The 21975-nt window shown below is 46.7% G+C and overlaps 1 protein-coding gene across 1 annotated transcript in view; it reads left to right on the top strand.

Annotated features, from left to right (window-relative positions):
- The first annotated feature begins 1149 nt into the window (after positions 1 to 1149).
- large1 (LARGE xylosyl- and glucuronyltransferase 1) overlaps positions 1150 to 21975 on the top strand; it is a 59740-nt gene continuing 38914 nt past the window's right edge. The window contains exons 1-5 of the mRNA XM_069671263.1: positions 1150 to 1255; positions 12103 to 12401; positions 16146 to 16228; positions 19976 to 20099; positions 20220 to 20391. Of these exons, the coding sequence (XP_069527364.1) occupies positions 1150 to 1255; positions 12103 to 12401; positions 16146 to 16228; positions 19976 to 20099; positions 20220 to 20391 (784 nt within the window). The remainder of the gene's footprint in view (positions 1256 to 12102; positions 12402 to 16145; positions 16229 to 19975; positions 20100 to 20219; positions 20392 to 21975) is intronic.

Here is a 21975-nt window from a genome sequence, read left to right as displayed (position 1 = left end):
TCTTTAATCACTTCATTTAGTTTCAGTTTGGACAACAGATAAAAACCTGTTTAATGGTGTTCAGTGTTATTAAGAAACAAATGGCACCTAATGTGTTTGATTGTCTGCAGCGCTGTCACGCCAAAGTTAGTGCGGATTTTACAACACACTGATAATGACTCACATTACTTCAGTTTAAGGCTGAACTATAACTACACTACGATGTGTTTATTTGTGTGATTTATTTTATAAATAAAGAATATTTTAGCAGATATGTATCCGGGTGTTATTCATGCAAACCGACACTGAGCCCGCGCTCGTTCAGCCCTCTGCACAGAACTCTGACGTCTGTATAACATGCTTCTTAGTAAGCTTTACAAACGGACCTGTGTGCCTCATTACTGTCAGTGACATCATCTACTGTTAATGCGATCAGACGTTTTGTCTGCATGGGGGGAGATTAACAGCGTCCAGCGTGTGAGGAGGTGAAACTGTCAGACTCAAGCAGCCAACATGTTTTACATGCCAGAGTTTTGTTTGTTGTGCAGGTGAACAAAACACAGTCGGAGAATGATGTGTTACTTTATGTGTTTAAGGCGCACGGACGACGTTTTGTGACATGGATGCTGAAAAGGATTTGTTGAACAATGTCTTGGCTCGAGCTTCTTCAGCGGCTCGGGCAGTAAACCAGCGTGTGTCTACTTTTTAATGCTTTCTGTCTTTTATTATTCTATGATTATGATTGACAGTCGTTCAAATATCGAGTAAATCAATCAATAAAAGAAGGAGCCGTATTTTTCTGTGGCAGCAGCAGGAGTCATGTGCTCATCCGTAATCATGTCTGTACAGGAAGTGAAGTGTCTGCTACCTCTTTAACCTCCTCTCTCTCCTCTCTCTCTCTCTCTCTCTCTCTCTCTCTCTCTCTCTCTCTCTCTCTCTCCCTCCCTCTCTCTCCCTCCCTCTCTCTCTCTCTCTCTCTCTCTCTCCCTCTCTCTCTCTCTCTCTCTCTCTCTCCCTCTCTCTCTCTCTCTCTCTCTCTCTCTCTCTCTCTCTCTCTCTCTCTCTCTCTCTCCTCTCTCTCTCTCTCAGTGCCATGAATCAGCCTGGACAACAGCTGCTGCCCACATAGAGGTCACTTCACCTCTCTTTCCACTCGCTTCGGTCCAGAGGATGCTGGGAATGTGTCGCGGGCGCAGGAAGTTCCTGGCGGCCTCCCTCGCCCTGCTCTTCATCCCAGCACTCACCTGGCTTTACCTGTCGGTCGGGAGCTTTCAAGGTGAGCACAGCCAGCCTCTTGCTTTGTAATATAACAATCTGTGAGATAACACTTTGATCAATGTCAGTTGCTCGTGTTAGACTACAAGCTGAAGCAGCGCTCGGTCAGCGTCGTACTTACAGGTGTGTTGCAGCTGCTGTGTCTTTGTTGATCACGTAGCGGGCTACGACTGACTGTTCAGATCAGGGCTGTTAGAAATCATTGATCGTTTGGGGCAGAGTGGACACATCATGTTTGAGGTACAACTATCTCAACAATGTGAATAACTGTTAATCCTCAGGGTGTTTTCAATGTGATGACAAAGTTTGGGGAAGATCTGATGAAGCACGCGGAGGAGTCCATCAAGTCTGATCCCAGGAAATGACAAAGAATGCACCTCAGTTATAAATCAATTCAAAATGGCCGACTTCCTGTTGTTTTGGCCAAAGCTCCAACAGGCTTTTTGCAGCTCTTGATATAACATACACGCCTACCAAATTTCTTACATCTAGGAAGTATGGCGGCTCATTCATCTGAGCCCATGAAGACCCGTAAAAAAGTTCTGTGACTCTTTGAGCGCTTTGCACACGTCGGTATTCGGCGATATATATTTGTAAGAAGAAAGAAGAATGACTCTGTATATTTCAGCAGCGTCCTCTCTGCGCTCGGGCCCCTTCCATTCATTGAGAGGAATAAAAACAGAAAGCGTGTCGTTGAACGTTTGACCCACAAATGGTCCCAGAAAGTCACATGAAGTTTCCTGTGGACAAAGTCACCTCTCCTCCTCGTAGGTGGAGTATTAGTGAGTTACTGAGGCCTGTCCAAAGTTGATTACTTCCTGCAGACAGTTTAGTCCAGGAGCTCTCGGAGCCATTTTAATGACTGAGACTCTGAGGATTGAAATGCTGCAGCGGTGCCGTTATTAATTATGATTAAATTGACAATTTTGACTGGGGGTCACAGTGACTGGAGACTGTAAATGTGAATACGCTCTCTTAATGCAACAGTCACCCAGGTCTGCAGAGTAATTATTCGATTTGGCAGTGCGTTCCTGGCGGGCCGGAGTATTTCCTGGAGTGTGATAAGTTGTGAAAGGACCTGGCTGCAGGGAGCGTCAGCTGGAGGTGAGGCCTGAGCGTGTCAGACAGGAACAGTGTGTTTCCACTCGCTCGGACTCCCCCGGTCTCTCCCTCTCTCCACGCCTGACCTCTTTCCTGTCTCTCTCTCTCTTTATTGGCTGTTGTTTTTCCTCTCTCTGTTTATCTGTGTGACAGAGTGAGATGTGCTGAGTCTCTGGGGTCTTTATTTCTCGCTCTGGATGAGCAGACCTGCAGAGAGGAGGAGGCGTTGGAGTTAGAAACATGCACTGTGAGACCTTCAGTGTGTGCAGACCCTCACCTCTCTCTGTTGTGCACTTTGGTCTGGGCTCTTTAAAGGTCCTGAAGACGGTCAGGTGTCGACTTCCTGGAAGGTGAGATGCTGAATATATCCTGATATAATCGACCAAACTTCTCCTGGTTGGAGAATGCACAGCAGCATCCTCCCACATGTGTTGTCAGATGAAGTTAGCTGAATACAGAGACAGAAACATAACGATAAATGTGAATCGTGACTCGGCACTCTGTGGCAGCTCGCTGGATAAAAAGGACTCAACATAAAAGAATAAGTGAGATGCTGAGTTTCTGTCTGTGAATGTTTGAAAAACATAAAAAATCACTCGAGTGTTTAAAATATTCAGCGGGAATGTTTCGGTTTTCAAGCCTTCCTTGGAAAGAACGAACATGAAGCTGCAGAAAACTGGAAGAGACAGAAACACAGAGTTTGTTCCAAGATTGTCTTAACCAGAAAATTATGGTGCCTCCATAAAATCTGTGCGAGTATTTCAGGCTGCGTAGATTCTGATTTAGTTTCACACTCGATTTTTGTGCTTTTTGTTCTCATTTATTTTGCTGTTTCACCGTGACTGTCCTCTGCTGCACCAAGTCGTCTTATTTGCCGGTAAATGAAGCTATGAACTCACTATCACTAGCCTCCACCTCACCTGAGTCACTGCCCTAGAACTGCCACACCTGGTCAAGCCCGTCCAGCATTACAAAAGCTTCTTATACCTGTGACTCACGCTCACAATGTTCCTTCTTATTTACCTTGTTCAGCGGAGAGGGAGAGTGATATACAGAGCTGATGTAAGGAACAAAAACCTTTTTATAATAACCTTATTATTATTTGTTTAACATTAACATTTGTAATATTTCTTATATGAGATAAGATCATCTTTATTGATCCTGATCGAGGGATAACGTGGATGACAGCATCCATCGGCCTGTGAACCGTGCAGCCCCAGTGACGTGTTGAAGCAGCTCTGGATCCTGTGATTGACTCGTCGTTAATATTTGTAGATGTATTCAAACAATCCACAGACACCGTCAACTTCTTACAGCGGCACAAAGTGATCGATCCAAACGTTTTCTCTGCTGTGAGGACATCAGAGGTGAAATGGGAAGTGTTCAGTCACAATAGTACAATAATAATGGTGCAGCTCTTATTGGCCGTTATTCACTCGCTTACATTTCATGAATATAAAGAAGCTTCTCTGTGAAGGCCGGTTTCCTGCAGCTCAGGGCTGAAGGCATCGTCTGCCCTCAGTGAGGACCAGGTGATCCATGCCTCTGTCTCATCCCGTCTGGATCATGCTCGGCTTGTTGCAGGTAATCTCCTCCCTGCTCATGTTCTCCCAGGACGCCGCCACAGACCAGCGCAGCCAGTTCTGAAATGTTTCCTCGGGTTAACACGAACAAAAGCTTTGACACGGACAATTTTGGCTTTTACTCACTTTTTCATGCGAGCATTGCCAGGCCTCTTAATGACCACTGCAGGGCAGACAGTGTAACAAGGACTGCATTAGTGATAATCCACTGAAAGAATAAATGAGTATTAACATCTTTAGAAAACAAATCACAGTTGGCCCCAGAAGAAACAGATTACTGGGGTCTGAAAAATGTTGGATTCATTTAAAAATTCTCAACAAAACGAAGCCACTCTTTGGTTTTTCCCAACGGCCAATATGCAAATACGGTCTCTTCCTCATTAATCACGTTGCTTGTTCATTATTTCATTACTCTGACCTTCCTGCCAGATTCATTTAAGTTCCCTTCAAGGCGTAGTTGAACCTTTTGGCCCTGATTTTCTAAATGGACAACAGTTTCTCATTTTCATAAGACAAACGATCCCCATCGCAGGGTTTCTATTTATGGAGAACATTCCCTCTGGAAGCTCGGAAGTGTTCCCGAGTCCTCCACGTGACGTAGGCCTTTATCGGAGCGCGCACGCCTGACAGAGAACAACTTCCTGAAACAGTCACACAGATGGTGTGTTACAGGTTTGTATTGTTTTATGTGTTGGGACATGCAGGGTAAATCACCCATCAGCCCACAAGCTTTAAATGGTCAGAACTTCCATCTTGTGGTGTTGCAGACTGTTCTCATTCATTCATACTTGTTCCTACAGGAGGTGATGTTTGTGTAAGCCCACATGATCAGGAGTTTATTTGGACTCATCTGCTCCGGCCGTCGAGCGCGTGGGAAGTCAAGTTATGTAAAGCAAAGAAGGTGTAGGAGTAGCAGTGTGGGAGGTGTGTTTTTGCATTAACCTAACCTCTCTTTAGAAAGAAGAACGCACAGCATTACTTACATATCAGACAACAGGAAGTTGATCTACACCACTCACCTGCATATAATGACCTGGGATAACTGAGCTTTGAGCATTTACACTTACAGTTAAAGAATTGTGCGTAACATTTTGTTAATGGTTGTAGGAGGAGATGTGTCATCGTCGGCATTGTTGGACGCCATGTTAGCCACATAAAGGCTCTGAAGTTAGAGAGTCAGCGATGGCTCTGCTTCAACTTTGTCAGAGCCTGATGACAGTCGACTAAAATGTGGACATGTCAGGAATTCATCCAAACGATCTCCTGAGAGGGGGAGGAGTTAATCAGTCCTTGCCTCCCCCGTATACTGCAAGACAAACAAACACGGCGAAGCTGAAATTCAGTTAAAGTCTCAGTTGATCAGAAACACGTCTGAAGCAGGATTACATCAAACCATGTATGTCCAGTTAAACACGCGTCAACACAATCAGGCTGTGCTTTGATGAATGCCTTGGAGCGTTTGTGATTCTGCGTCTCGGTTGTGATTGGTTGCAGATTGTCGGTGCCACTTCAACATACGCCTGGAGTTCCAGGTTAGAGGCACGTAAAGAAAGGAAATAAATGTTGGGTCGATGTTTTATTCATCGACGTGCCACATGGAGGATATTTGTTATAAACAGTAACAACAGTTTCCTGGTTTCCATCAGACGGTGTACCTGTCCCAGTTCTCCACTAATTTAATCACCATCTTTGAAGGTGTAGCTCGCTCCACAACACTGTAATCTGAGTCGCACAGAACATGACAGTTTCAGGTCTCAGTAACTTGATTTAGCTCTGCATCAACAGGCTCAGCTCCGCTCACCAGGAGGCCCCAGCGCCCCATAAAAACACCGCCTGTAGATGTTTTTCACTCAGCCAGTGTGTGGCTCAGGCACAACGATGCCAATTATCACAAGATGACAGCTTCCATCTTCTGTTTATTGGCTCTGCCACATTGATTATTTAAAGTGATGCACAGTCTCTTCTGAAGAGCGGAGCCCCGGGTCGCACTGGGTCGAATCAGGAGCACATCGCCCCAGCCCGAGCACAAAGACACGTCAGTGTTTCCAGGATCGAACAGGAGATCAGAACTACAGAAGGAAACAGCATCATGAGTCCTGTGGAACATGTCTCTGCCTTATATGTGTGACCTTTTTAATGAGATCAGTAAGTATTCTCAGGATCTGAAGACCTTTAGTGTTTGTGTTGAATTCACATCTTTGCTGGTTGTCACTAAACTACAGTGTGTCAGCTGTAACACTCATTGATCATCCCAGAGTGTAGTAGTGAGAGGTTTGACGTAATCGCTTTGTGAGTATCCTTGTGGTGTAATCAAACAGGCTTCACCAATATCTCTTGTGCTAATAGTATCTGCCAAACTCTGCAGACTGGGTGGCTTACCTTACGCCTCCTAACGCGTGTCTTGGTGGTGATTTGGGTTTTAATCTGCATATTTATCTGCTGCAAAAGGGAGATGATAAAACTTGGCACAGTCTCTCTCCTTTCTGCCTCGCCAAAACTTTACAGCTCAAACACATTAAGCTTGTGTGTCCTTTTTTTAAAGCACTGGTTGTCTGGATTCAGGCCAAGCAATCTGGATTAACTGGAGACCTGAGGCACGCTGTAAACAGTTTGTGATCTTCTTTGTTGGTTTATCAAAGGCCTCATAAGCCACAGTTTATATTTACCTAAGCAGTCAGTGTCATTTAAACCCAAAGAAAGATCCTTACATTTAAAAAATGTAGACAACAAGCTGAGGGTTACATGTTAATGATTGTTGACTCCGTCTGTATGCAGACGACACTGTGTTCTATATGCAGAAACAACTGCACTGTGATTGGTCTGTAGATCAGTGGCTGTTAGCAAGATTGACTTAATGAAGTTACATTATTTCCCACTTTGTCTATAATATATTAGCATAGCACAAATACAAGCTGAAATGAGGCGAGCCAAAAGAGAAGAAGCAGTGACTCTTCATTCTTTGGACGTTCCTCCTGCACAGGACATGGTTCGCAGTGATTGTAGGTCTGTCTGCCTTTAACTTAAAGCATGCATCCACACATGTTCAGTGGCAGCACACGCTGCTTTCATACATGATGCATTGTCTCCTGATGTGCTACAGGATGAATGATTAATGTTGGGCTGTAGTGAAGCCTGTTGGCAGCTGTCACACCATCCATCAGCGGTAAACAGCCAACCACATTCAAGGTCACTGACCCAGACGGTCCATCAGCTTCTCTCACCGTGCTGCTGCAGTGAGTCTCTGCAGGAAACCGCACAGATCATACCATCACTGTCAATGCCAAGATCAGGCTGCTGACACAACCCATCTGTCCTGACACACACACACACACACACACACACACACACACACACACGTCCTGTGTGTACGCACACACCCTGCTGTGCATCAATATGGCTGCCATAAGGCTGATCCAACCTCACATGGGGCTGGCTATAATCTTTATTAAAAAGCAATTATTGATTTAGTAATTTATTCTGATCGGTCAAGAGACGCGTCGGAAACAAACCTCTGGATCTGGTCCTCTGTCCCAGAACCTGTGTGACCTCGCTCTCTGTCAGCGCTCCGTGTTAACTACTGAAGCCTTGAGGGAAGATCCAAACATTATTTACCTGTTGTCCGGCAGCGGATGATTTAATCTTTAAAAGAGTTTTTGTGATCTCACAGAGGTCTGCTGCCTGCCCAGAAAGATCAAATGTTTGCTCCGGGCAAAACCAGTGTTTGAGTGTAATGTTTCAGAGAGCGTGAGGGGCCCTGCACCGGCCGGCTGGACTGAAGGATGGACTCAGCCTGAACAGCCGTTTCATCTTTGTGAACAACGAGAAAACATCTGAGTGATCAGAGAAACATCTCGAAGAAGCAGCCTGAAGCTGGACGTCATGTTTGAATGCTGATATATATTCTCTCCTTTTATTCCTCACACATGTTTTCTTTCTCCAGCGGTGAAACCTTTCTGCTCCAGGTAGTGTGTTGGTGCAGGACGCGACGGTTAACTGGGAATTTAGATATTCTCTCTTATGATTAACCGCACGTTATCCGAGCAGTTAGACAAAATGGCGTCTGGCTGTTCTGGTGCGTCGGTGTTTCACGCTGTCTTCCAGGTGAACAGATGCCGTCTCATGATGGATGTGTTGCTGCAGCCCAGCAGATATCTGCTGAGAGCAGGAGGAGCAGGAGGCGCAGGACGGACCTTTACAGCTGATGACAATTAAAGCTGGCATGAATGTTCTGGGAGCTCGGCGTCCAAACAGTCATGAATCACCCAGCGGGAGCGACACGCGTCTGTGTCAGCTGGATAATCATCTATCAGAGCTGTTGTTGGAGCTGCTGCGCCTGTGTCTGCGTGTTTTTGTGACATTTATGGTTTTAATTTACTCCTCGACATTTATCTGTTTTCTGCTGCAGAATCAGGTTTTTAAGGAGACGGAGACAGAGTGTGTGACAAAGACAAAGACACAGCCTGATTTAAAAGTCACATGAATTTTAATGATCAGAACGCCAGCAGTGACTGTTGAGGAGTAAAGTGCAGAGAATCATGAGATCATCTCGTGCATGTTTCTTCTGAATCAGAGTTTAAAACAGAAACTCTCTCGCAGTGTAACTTTACTGTTCTACGTCCTCTTGGTAGCGCTAGCATACTTTAGCAGGCAACTTGTGTTAGCTTAAATAATGAAGCCAGAATAAAAAGCTTCTGTTGTTACTGTTTGTCATTTCCAATTAGATTTTTTCTTCTAAGACATTGTTGGATAAATCCTGTTTATCTTGAGAGACTCGTCTCCTCCGGGTTCAACACAGTCGAGAAAGACAAACGTGTTGAACAATAAAAGACAGAAAAGCTTATCTCAAGGGGCCGTGCAGGGTTCTTCTTCTGCAGCTGCAGACGTCCCCAGCTTGTCCACATTGTCCACTTCCTTTTGTTGCTTTGTGACTGTGAAGATTATCAGCAAAGTGGTGGAAGAATCTGCAGCAGGAGTGAAATCATAAGTACCACAGGACATCAGGGATGTGACCGCAATTAACACAAAACGAAAGCACTGACGGCCTTCATTGGATCCTTCCCTCTGACATGAAGCACACCTGCACACGGAGCAGATAAAACAGTTTATACATTTAGAATGAAAGCACATGTAAGCTGTGCATGAATAATTAACATGGTCAGTGAGACAGAAGGCCTGGTGGCTTTCTCTCCATGTAAATGACGGAGCTTTGTACTCTGCTAATGTTTTGTTGTTTCCCTGCCCTGCTGGGAAAATGTGCCTCATGTGTTTACCGAGGCTTTGTTTGCATGTAGATGACGAGCGTCATGACAAACACCTGACAGCCAAACGAATTGGCCGGGCTGCATAAGAGACCAGGTGCGTCTGCTGCCCTGAAATGCCATATGCAATCTCCGAGCGGGACCAACGGATGCTCATTGCGCTCGGTTCTGTGGGATTAGGCCCAGCAAATCCACTCTGCAAATTAATTACAGCCTGGACGAAACACAGTCCAGAAGGTGCTTTTGTTGTGCGGGAGAGGGCTTAGCGGCCCTCCACAGTCGAGCGGAGCCGTGTGTATGCTGGATGTGTTTGTATCTTATGGCCACAGCGGACGAGGAATCTGCAGGCACTCAAAAGTGCGTCACTTCATTAACACTCGGTTAGAGAACAAACCGGGCCGAGACCAGGAGAAGTTTAGTGACGGCGCCTCAGCTCGTTCCAGGCTTCACTTCAGGACGAGACAAATGAGAGAGGCGACATCTTTCACACGTTCTGGACTTTATTGGCACTTTCTCTGTTCGCCTGTTCAGGACCCGGATGTTTATTTGACAGCCTGGTTCAGCAGGGGACAAAGAGTCTCCCAGTTGGTGGAGAACTATTGGTTGTTGGCTGCGATGACAGATGGTACCATACTGGAAAACCATCCATTTCCCAGCACCGATCAATACGTGTAATCGAGCTATAACGCCGCTGGTTCCCTGCCATACTGTAATATGTGGAGTTCTCCGAGGCTGCCGTGTTCCCCAGTTAGCTTCTGATTGGAGAACATATTGAATTCTTTAATGACCTTCAGCCGAGGCGTCCCCGCCGCTGTCGGAGCTGAGGTTTCTGAGATGTCCTGAGAGACGGAGAAAGAGCTGCGTCTTTGGATTCATGGCCGCAGGTTCACGTCTGAGGCAGTCAGGGGGAACTAGATACAGAGCGTGAGCTGACCTGCTGTTAGCACGGACAGTATTGATTGAAAGATGTCTCTAAGGGGTTGAGATGCATTAACTCTTTGATGCACCTCTGAAAAGGGATTCTGTATTAAACAGGAAAGAAGTCACTTTGATTCGCCCGGGACAAACGGCTGACGTCTGAGGAGGAAGTGTGATGTGGACGCAGCTGAGATCGTCCTGCTGTTTTGTTTCTGCTGGAAAAGTTGTTCGTCCCCGTATCTGATGAGCGGGGGGGCGGGAGAACTAGGAACAGACTGCACGGGGTCGTCGACGACGTCAGTGCTTAAAGCTGGCTGGACATTTGAAAGTATTTGACACGTCTCGCTGCTCGACCGAGGACAAAGTGCTAGCGACTGTGTGTTTTTTAGCCCTGAGGCTAGGCTAATGTTGACTCGATGAAACCATGAATGTTAGCAGCCTCCAGCTTTCCTTCCTTTCCTTCTGGCTCTTACCTTCCCTCCTTGGCATTATCCCTGATGTCACACAGGAAGTGTCTGCTGCTTCCTGTCCAGTTAGCTAACGTAGACTCCGTCCTGCTGGTTCATAGTGCGTTCACATTTTATCCCTGGTGATCTCTGTAGCTCTTGTATCTGTCTCCAGCTGAGCCGCCCCGCTGTGACTGCACTTTAAAACACATATTAGAATACAGTTAAAAAATGGAGCTGGTGCTTCGGCCCGGCAGGAGGTCAGCTTAGGCTGGACTGACCGCTGGGCCTGAGATGAACTGCTGGAAACCCTGCGACTGAAAGGACAGGACTCACTGCAGCTTTAACCTGAACATGGGCTCATCTTCATACACACATACATTGACCTTTACCTTTCCTGGGGTCATGTGACACTCCTGCTCAGGTTTGGACCACGCAGTCCTCATCATCATACGGTGTTATAAAGCAGATTTTGTTATAAACAAGCACATCGAACTGATTCTGGTGAAGTTATTTAGGACCCATCTTATGATCTTATTAACATCACGATGTTTTCTAACACATACCGAAGACAGAAGGGAGATAAAGAAGAGCTAACATAGCCAGACAAAGAAAAAGGACGAGTGCAAAACATGAGACGAACAAAAGAAGAAGATGAACATTTAGTAAAAGTTTGAAACCCTGCAGAGACATCTGAAGAACCGACGTTGTGAAGAGGAACCGCATATATAAACGACTGTGTCATCTGCATAGAGGTTGATATCGTTGTGTTCTGCACTGAGAATAAACTGAAGCTAAATCAACACTAAGCTTTGTTCTCAGAGAGTTTCCTTCAGACAGACGAGTAGAACAACAAACACTGATAAACGAAACTCACGCTCCATATGACCGCATCCACTACTGTTAAGTTGACTGTGTGTGTGTGTGTGTGTGTGTGTGTGTGTGTGTGTGTGTGTGTGTGTGTGTGTGATGTGTTGTAATGTGTATATTGTTATTCTGCTGTCGCGTCTCTAAGAGGCCTCACTCTGCCTCAGTCTGCCTCTCTCTGCCTTCACACAGCTTCTCACATCTTCATGGCTTCAGTAGATTTTTATTTATTGTCGTTTTCAGTTGAGCGTCTGAGTTTTGTCGTCTTGTCTGGTTAATTTGAGGGCTGCTCCACAGAGGAAAGCAGCTGTACGGTTATAATGATAATGACCTGTATGCAGGCGGCGAGGCGTCTGCTCATCAGGAATCTGCTGCTCGCTCGGACACAAGAATTGCTGTGTGATGTTTTTGCACTTGTGTGTATGTTCATTTACTTTAAACCCTAAAGCTGTTGTTTCATTTAACAGTGTCTTACCCTCGCTTTATGTTCGCTTAAAGAACATTTTAACTGACTTTATATGTGAGAACATTCTGAGTGCTTAAAACTTGAGTTAAATATCTATAAAGCGACAGTGCTTTACATGTGTCTTCTGTTCTAGTAGTGTTTTCTAACAGTGTTGAGCTTGTGGTGTCAGTCCTCATGTTAAATCAGTTCCTCCCTGTCTCCCTCCACAGTGAAGCCCCTCCCTCTGTCTCCGTTGGAGGCCCAGTCATCGGCACCGGTGGGCGGAGCCGGCGAGCGGCAGGCCTTAGAGCTGCGGGTGCGGGCGGTGGAGGAGGAAAACCGGGCGCTGCGCCGGGAGCTCAGCCGGCCCCCCAGGAGCCCATCTGCGCGCCTTCCAAACGCCGGTCACCGTGGCAACCAGAGCCGCACGCATTCAGAGGAGGGGACCGGCGACAACGAGGGCCAGAAAGCTGCGGCGGTGGGAAACAGCTCCGACTGCGTGCAGCAGCCCGCCGTGGATAAGTGTGAGGTGAGAGCGTCAGTCACACACCTCTCACTGATCATCAGACGACCTTGAGATGTTTTCCAGGAGCAGGGTACCATTAGCACGCTGTGCCTGCGTTTTACAGCCCGCCTTTAGCCTCCTATTAGCCTAATCCTCTGCAGAGATGCTGCTGTGTGCAGACGGCTCACTGTCAGGATAATGTGAGAGCTTGAACACAGACACGCTGAGATCCCCACAATGATTTTATTCCTCACAACAGCACAACACATCACCTTTCAGCTCAGAGGGAGTTTATCTGTCGTCTGTTTGTGCAGATTCGAGATACAAACTCAGCGTGTTTATCATTTTGTTCTTCTGTAGGAGAAACTGGAGGTTTTGAGTGTTTGGTAAACTCAGTCTGTGAAGGTCGTCCCAAAGGAAGCGGGTAAGCTGGGTGGTGAAAGAAGCTCCAGATTGTGAAAACAAACGTAAAACTAAGTTAAACAAAGCGCAGACTCGTCGTGTCTCCACATTTTGGGCGTCGGCCCTGACAGCCAGAAGCTCCTGAGTCTCTTCATCTCTGCAGACGTCTGTCGTCGTGTAAACGATCCTTCTTAATCATCCCGTCACGTGTCGCTCTTCTGGTTTCACGCCGGTCACATGACGTAAACGTCATCACCCCGCCCACTCGCTCGCCTTGAATGTTCCTGACTGTTACCTGCTGCATTCACACGTCGGCTCACCCAGGCCCTGTCACTGTGGGGGACGTCTTCAGGTGTGCAGTGCAGGTGTGAGAGGAGCTTTAGAGCAGGAGTGACCTTTTGTTTCCCCTCACACATCAGCAGCTTATTTTGAGTCACTGAATGTTTCCACTTGTTCTCATCTCGTCCTCTCATCTTACACTCTTTAACTTGTTAGTTTAGTTAGTTTAGCACAAAGTTTAATAATGCAATCATCAGATCATTAAACTCTTTGTATTGTGTGTGTTAAAGATATTATGCTCCACATTACCTCTCAGCAACACACGTGTTCCTTAAACCAAACTCAGTCACATCCATCCAGAGACACAACCAGAGGTCCGACACGAGATGATTGTTGTCACACGTTTGTCAGATGAAAGGTTTTCTCTCACAGAACGTTTCTGTAATAACTAGTGACACTCTGCTGTCTGTGTCAGTGAGTCATCGCCTAATAAGTGTAAGAGCTCTTTATTATTAATTATTGTATCGAGTGCTTTTAGAAATCACGATTCAGGATGACTTAGTGTCATTACACAGAGCAGCACGTTTATTCTTGTAGTCGTTGTCAAACAGAAGCTCGGAGCGGCCAAATGTTCAAAATGATCAAACTTTATTGTCACTGCTCGGCGCGTAGGCTGCTGACAGATCGTGCACTCGCAGGAAGATGCAGACGAGTTAAACAAACAACACGAAGTGGATTTAATGAAGTTCTGTAAGTTCAGATCAAACATTTACAAAGATGTTCCCGACGCAGAACAAGAGCTGCAACTAATTATTTACATGATGGGATAATCTGCAGATTCTTTCACGAGTCATTGATTAATCGATTGGTCCAAAGCATCGCCTTCAAATCACTTCTTTTGTCCAATCAACAGTTTACAACCAAAAGACTTTGAATGAACAGAAATGCTCACGTTTAAGAAGCTGGAACCGTCGAATGTTTGACTTTTACGCCGATAACCACAGAAAGGATTCATCAATCATCATCTGATGGACTGAATGATTAATCAGCTGTTCACAGTATGTTTCTGTCCTCCTGTAGAGCTCAGACGGAGTCGACACACAGACACAAACAGGATGTTCTGTCTCACTGGCAGGTTTGAGATGTGTGTGTGGCACTCTCTTATATCACCACCTTCTCCTTCCCTGTCACTCACACACACTTCCTGTCTGCAGCAGAGAGCCAGCTGGCTGCAGGGGGAGCAGGACTCCTCAGCTCAGAAGAAAAGGAGGAACAGTGTGACTGTCGTTTCCTACAGCAGCTCTTGAACATGACATGGCTGCCCTGACCCTGCAGGGACATCGCTGTGTAACTGAGAGCAGAGAGAGATGCACAGGGAGCTCGGACATGTCCAGCTGGCGTCAGAGAAACATTTGGAGCTTAAATAACTTTACTCGTCACCCAGGGCTCGGAGAGAGTCCTGTGTGATGCTGACGTTCTGTTAACAATCAGCTGAAGGGAAGAGATTCACCTGCAACGTCATCGCAGCAGACACGCAGCAGTCAGACTCCTAAAGACCACATTCAAAGGCAGTATTTTTTGGGCCTTTTTATGCCTCTATTTGAGAGAGAGGACAGGGGGTCGTGTCGGAGACGGGAGAGGAGAGTGGGGACGCCATGCAGCTAAGTGCCCAGGGTGGGAGTCAAACACCGGGCCGCCGCATCGAGAGGGACGCGCCATCTAACCGCTGAGTTCAGCCGGCACCGTGGCGAGCTGCGCTCTCAGCGCACTCAGCTGAAAATAGTTCGACTTTTAGAGCACCGTTTCGTCGTCAACGTCTCTTCTGCCTCACCGACCAATCAAAATCGGCGGAGAGATTCTCCCAGCCTTTTCCTCGCACAGTTTATCTCATGCACCCTGACCCTGTATCATTTCCGGGTGTAGAGCTGCTGCTGACGCCAGGACACGATTCCTTTCATTGTTTTTATGTTGATTCTGTCAAATGAATAAAAGCAAATCTGAAGCTCACAGAGTGAATTTAAAACACACTTAACGGTCACTACCGAGGGAAAGGGGAAGCGCCGCCAGACAATGTTCGTATCCTAGCAACAGGAAGCGCAATAAATGATGATATGATATGGTGAACGTTGTTTAACACAACACAGCACACACACAGGGCTCAAACTCGTATCTCCAGCTGAAAGTCCTTTTGTCTTGTTGCCATCCATCGACCCCGTTCTGTCTTCTCAAGTGAACTTTATCGCTTTTTTTACTGCGTCACCTGAAACGTGATCCTCAAAGACCTTCCATTGGCATTATTTCTGCGTCATTTTAACACGTAATGTTATCAGCAACATGGAGATCATGGTTGTTATAAAATACGGATGTTAGAGAAACGCTGAGGAACGGCGAGGCTGGAAACTCGTCTGTTTCACCTTCAGATGCAGGCGATGAAGACTTTATTAGTTATTCAGTGACCTCCTGGTCTGAATGCATTTAAATAAAGCACGCCATATTTGTGTAACACATTACAAGACTTACAGGTTTGCTCTCAGTAATGGGGGGCTGCTGTTGCCCCTGTAGTTGCCCTGTGTCGTGTCGTGTTGGTGCTGCAGTGTTTCTGCCCTCGGGGAGCCACAGAGTCGGACTTTGAACCTTTAACTTCTCGACATAAACACAGGCGGACATCAGAAGTATCATCAGAGCGGTGGCACTAAGCTTCATTAAACCCTGCACACGTTCGGCTGCGTGCGTTTAAAATCTCTCATTTAGCCGTGCGTTGAACATTAACCGCGGCCGCTTCTGTCGCAGTCGCTTTAAAGTAAATGACTCAGAAAATTGTTACGATGAAAAAGAGGAAATAAAAATGAGGTTGTAAAAGATAAACAGTTTTTTTAAGTGATATCAATAACATCAGAACAGTTAAACTTCAGAGGCTTTCATTACTGCAGGAAACGATGTGTTGCTGCTGACTGCATGTTTTTATGGTTGATCAGATCCTTTGATGTGAGTTAATGAAAGTTCCACTCGCTCCAAACACTGCTCTCTGTGTGTACTTTATGTTTCTCTCTTTATGTAGACTCAGCAGATTGTTTTTGTCCTCCTCAGACGATCCACGTGGCCATCGTCTGCGCCGGATACAACGCCAGCCGAGACGTGGTGACGCTGGTTAAATCCGTCCTCTTCCACAGGTACGCTGATGACGCTCTTTCATCTCTCCTTAAACAAACTCACGGGGTCATTCAGAGGTTTCCTTTGGCAGAGTTATGAAATGCTGTTAATGAACGTGTCTGCAGGAGGTTCTCGCAGACAGTCTGATGTCGTATTCATTAAACAATGATGCTGATTAAATCGCACAAAGGGCTGATGTGGATTCAGGTGACAAGCTCGTGTCACCCGATGGAACGGTGCATCTTAAGAGGTTCCTTACGTGATGCAGGCAGCAACAACAACCCAGAAAACTCTCCTCAGACCAACAGAAGCTTTTATTGATTTAAGAGTCGTTGAGAAGGTAAAGTGAGAACAGCACAAACACAGAGTGTGTGAAGGTCAGCGCACGTGTTCAGGTGTGAGGACGGGTAGATAAAAACCTGCATCACTGTTTCTGCTGGGTGGGTGACGGAATAGAGTGAGGAGTGACACGTGTCTGCAGAGGGAGTGATGCAGCCGGCGCTCAGTCCACAGATCCCTCCTCCCTCATTCATCCGATGACGTGAGCTCGTTTGGACAGAAATGGCCTTTTTAATGGGCCAGCTCACCAGCAGCAGAGCTAATGTGCTAACACCTGCAGGCTCTGTTTAATCAGAGGGGGTGTTTAAATGTTGACTCACTGTTGTTCAGCCGAGAGAGACAAACACGCGAGCGGACGGACGGACGCCTCAGAGGTCAGCTGGGTAATGTGCGAGCTGTGACGGGACATGAGTTATCTGACCTGCAGCTTCCTCCCGCTCCATGTCTGCACCTTCATGTGGATCTGTGATGAAATATTGAATCTGCTGTGAATTCCCTTTAAAAGAAGATTAAAATGATGTGTGCAACAGTTACTGTCAGTTCATGTTCAGCAGCCGCGTGCCGCTCGGCTCTCTCTGTAAATCACATGTTCAGCTGCCGCCTCAGCGATGGAGAGTCCTGCAGAGGCTGTGTGACGGATGCTGCTCCACCTGAAAGATGTCGAGAGGCCGTTCATCGTTCTGATCTGACCAACAATTTATGTACTTTAGAGCCCCTTTCACACCTGCACTGCGCTCATGAAACGGTCCAGACATGATCCAGGCGGGCTGCATGTGTGAACGCAAATGGACGAATCGTCCCCCCGACTTTTTCCTGCAGCCTCCTGGTAAAATGTCGTTTTCTGGAAGTTGTCAGGAGCACACGTGTGAAAGAGCTTCTGTCTGTACTGCACTATAAGCTTTGAAATAACTCGTGTCTGTATGTTTCACACGTGACCTCTAGTGGCTGCATGAATGCTAACAGTGGAAGGAGAAGACGTCGTTAAGGAGGTTAGTTTTGTTTGTAAGGAGAAAGATTAAAGCACAGCTGAAGAGGTTTGGAGCGGAGAAGCAGAAACATTTAATTAAGACCCTTAACAGTGTGTTGTGGAGCATGGATACTGAAGGGCCTCTGTGTGAGGTTGCTGTTCACATGTCTTTGGGGATACAAACAAAGGATGCAAAACAACCACAGATGAAGACGGTTTGATCCCAGCTGCTCACGCCCGATCCACACCTTCTGTGAAACCGAAACCTTAAACTGGAAAAAAAACAGGGCTGCACGATTATTTATCAGCTCATGTACACATTCAGGCTCATGTGCACATTTAGCATCAAACTAAGATTTAAAATCAGCTTCTCCTGCATGTGTTGCATCATGGGTAATTTCAGTGTGTCTGTGGGAGCTGGGTGGATCGGGTGTCTCTGTGCAGCGTCTCTGCTCTGGATGTCTGACGTGACGCTGGAGGACGGGGAGCAGCTCGTTCTTCCTCTCGGCCTTCACACACTCATCATGCTGCACTTTGTTCTTTCAGCTGCTTCAACAAGTTAGTCGTGTTGCTTTGCGGCGATTTGGAAGTTTAGGGAGCGCTTGATTTTATCTTGAGGAACCCAATATCGTGATTGGGATTAATATTTCATTAATTGTGCAGCCCTAAAAAGATTCAGTGCTTTGACCCTGAAAAATCCCAAATCTGGATTCCAATCAGTGAAGCAAACATATCATGACTTAGACTATTTAATGCATCCTTGATGTTCATGCATGATGATGATTGATTACAGATTACAGGTGTGTGATATCCAATAGGAGCCTGTAATGTTAGCTTCTCTGACGAGTTCTGTCCTCCTCCTTAATGTGTGTCAGCGCCGTCAGGTCAGACCTGTCAGTCAGATCAGACCTGTCAGTCAGTGCTGCAGGTGAGTGAACATGATGGAGTCACGTCTTTGTATCTGTGTGATGTATGACTCTGAATGAACTCCCAGAATTCACCTGTTGACCTGACATGATCCTAATAAGAGTCACCGATGGATCAGATCTGTGTGCGTCCTCTCTGCAAACATCATCGATCAGTGACAGATCCATACACCTGTATACCATCGGATCATTGTGCATGCGGGTCCATGTTTCACACAGCGCTGTCGGTTCTTAAGAAGAAGAGGTGTTACATGGAGAGACGTCGGCGTGCCTGCAGTCGGGTCAGGATCAGTAAAGACCGTGATGGATGTTTTCTAACAACATAATCCGATGATGGATCGTTACGAGCCGAGTCTTCCGGTTCCGGACGATCCTTCACTCCTGAGTCTGCGTCCACTTTACTGGAACATCGTATTAATGATTCATCGTGCAGATTGGATGATTAGATTACGGTGGACACGGCTCCGATCATCAGGAAGCACTCCACATATTTGCTTCCGTATCGACATTAATCCGGAGCTTTGCTGAAAGCTTGTTGCTGTTTGTCCAGAGGAGCTGAGACGTTCTGTATTTCTCTGCTGCTGCTGACAGCGTGTGTGGAGGCAGAGTTTGAATACATCCTGACAGCTTCCAGCCTCCAGTACTTATTGAGCAAGTGCAGCTGACACATTCATTCCCACAGTCATTCAGCATCAGACTCCACAGGGTGCTCACATCGCCGCTCAGTGTCACTATCTGTTGACCTGATTTGAAAGTTGTGAATACTTCTTCTTGTGTGTGTGTGTGTGTGTGTGTGTGTGTGTGTGTGTGTGTGTGTGAGAGCTGATGGTAGATACAGAGTGAGCAGGACTCTCTGGATGAAGCTGAGGTCATCTCCTCTGCTGTGGTGGCTTTAAGGCTCAGGGCTGACTGCAGGTGTTCATCCTAAATCTGCACACCTGGAGAAGATGAAACAATCTCTACTCACCGTAAATTATTCAAATGCTGCACTTTCAGTCACCTCCCATGGCACGCATCAGCAGATGGAACTGAAGACGCAGGGTTCAGATTTGCTGCTAAAGTAAAAGCATCCCAAGCAATCTGTTTCAGGTGCAAATAGTTTACCTGTAAGGTTGTTGTGCCACAGAACAGTCGCCCAATTCCGCCTGCTCGTTGTCACCAAGTAACGTAATACTGTGATCGACGTACGTTTGACCTAATGACGTGCACAGCAGAAGTGTTAACTTTAAATTGCAGAAAGATTGAATGCTCCAGCTATCAGGGTTTTTACTTCAGTTGAAAGAGGATGATGCAGAAGGCGATCTCCTCTGGCGTTCAACGAGAGGTCAGTTTCCAATATTGTGTAAGTATGTCAGAACAAGCCCACAGGCAGATATCTACCTGTGGTCCCTGCACAGGTGCGTGTCGTTTGATCCTGTTTCGACCTGTCCTTCTGGTGAAGCTGAAGAACGACCTGGGCGTGTGAACCTGTTAGAGTTTAGTGAATCTGAAACGCTCCTGTGCCGAGCTTCAGTTTGTTGTGTTTGTGTCCGCAGGCGGAACCCTCTACATTTCCATTTCATCACAGACTCCATCGCTCAGCAGATCCTGTCCTCTCTGTTCCACACCTGGATGGTTCCTGCCGTCAGGGTCGACTTCTACGACGCCGACGAGCTGAAGGTGAGAAACAGGAAATACTGTGGTGCTTCTCGATCCGTCTGGTGCCTTCTTTATCTCTTTGTACTTTAAACTACACTTAATGTTCAGTAAGTGTAACAGCCGCCCCCCGCTGTGTTTCAGTCGGAGGTGTCATGGATCCCGAACAAACATTACTCTGGGATCTACGGCCTGATGAAGCTGGTGCTCACGAAGACGCTGCCGTCCGACCTGCAGAGGGTCATCGTCCTCGACACGGACATCACCTTCGCCACCGACATCGCTGAACTCTGGGCCGTCTTCCACAAGTTCAAAGGTAACACACTTCCTGTTTCACACTTCCTGTTTGAACACCTTTTACAGTTTGGGAGGATTTACAACCAGGATGTAGATTCAGCTGGACAGCACTATTTAGTTTACTATACTCCAACCAACAATCATCAGCTGTATATTACGAGTGGACAGAACCACCATGATGGTAACACTTGGTTAGTGGACTGTAGTTTAGCATTTTATTCGTTTGGACCCAGAAGTGACCATATTTGGAAGGGAGGGTGGAGCTATGGAGAAAAGAGGGGTTAGCAAAGTTAGTCATCAGTTAATGCTAGCGCTTGCTTGCTGTAAAATTAGTTTGGATGCTAAGTTTTGGTAGCGACCTGTCAATCACAGGTAGCCCCGCCCTAACCCCTCCCCTCTTCCTGGTCTGTGTGACTCTCAATGGGAGCATCAGTGACTAAATGAACATCATGCTGTGCTGAAGAAGACTTGAAACTAGAGACTGAGACCATAAACTCATTAGGAACATGTTTACTGAGGGAATACATCAGGAGAGGAGGAGGAGCATGTTCTCATAGACTTCTATAGGATCAGTGGAGTCGACCCCTGGTGGGCAGTAGAAACACTGCAGCTTTAGCAGCACAGAGTCAGACTGAAGGTCGGTGCTGTGAGACGTTTGTCCAGCAGCCGCCCTGTCAGTCTGTGTAATCTCTCACATCCACACCTCCTCCAACGAGTCATGTGGAAATAATCACCTGCATGAGTCACCGTGTGGGATTATTCTTGTTGAATCAATATGTGGTGTGGATCAGCTGGACAGTAGGTGTGTGTTACACAAGTGGTGTTGGTGTGCGTGTGGAGGAGTCGCTCTCATTGCCGTCATGAACCGAAGATAAAACAGATCTCTGACTGATCTGCAGGTTGAGCTGAATCTCGCATTAAACGGTGGGAGGCACTGAGCAGCTGACGACCTCTGAGTCCGTGTTAAGGCTGCTGTTAGGTTCAGGGCCATCATCAGGCAGGTAACTTTGGTTTAAGAGTAAATGATGAAACTCGCGCTGCCGTCCTCCGGAACATTCACAGGTGATTCTCACAAAAGCTTTGATGCCCAAAAATTGGTATTTTGGACAGCCGGCGTACTTTGCACACCTGAATGCCCAGCGCATTAATGTGGCGTCTCAGATTGTCTGTTTAGAATAGTTAAGTGTGGCTCAGCAGACCCTGGGCTAGACCTGTTCGAGCGTAACCCAACACCTGAGGATGTTGTCGGGCGCGGCTGCACACAACTTTGTAACGTGAAAAGTTAGAGGACGGACAGGAAGTGGAGACTATAGGACACAAAGCCGTGTAAATCCCTGGGATGGAGGAAGCAGAACGTAAAGATCGTATGAAGCAGGCAGCGATGAGTCACACAAAGATTTATGGGTAATGTTGTCCTATAGTGCAGCGCAGCCACAAGGGTCCAGATCAATCTTAATTAGCCGTTGACCGGGATGCAGCACCTCCGCCACCCCCTCCCTTCACTGTCCGCTGTGGCTGAACCGTTAGCCTCATTATGTTTAAAGCATTACAACAGTCCAGCACGACACAGTCAATAAACGTTCCTCTCAGGCCTCGGCTGGAT

The sequence above is a fragment of the Semicossyphus pulcher genome, unplaced genomic scaffold (assembly GCF_022749685.1).
Source record: "Semicossyphus pulcher isolate SPU_LCO1_2020_fin unplaced genomic scaffold, fSemPul1.0.p SCAF_20, whole genome shotgun sequence".
In the NCBI taxonomy this organism is placed as follows: Eukaryota; Metazoa; Chordata; class Actinopteri; order Labriformes; family Labridae; genus Semicossyphus; species Semicossyphus pulcher.
This window is presented reverse-complemented; position numbering and strand designations above follow the sequence as displayed.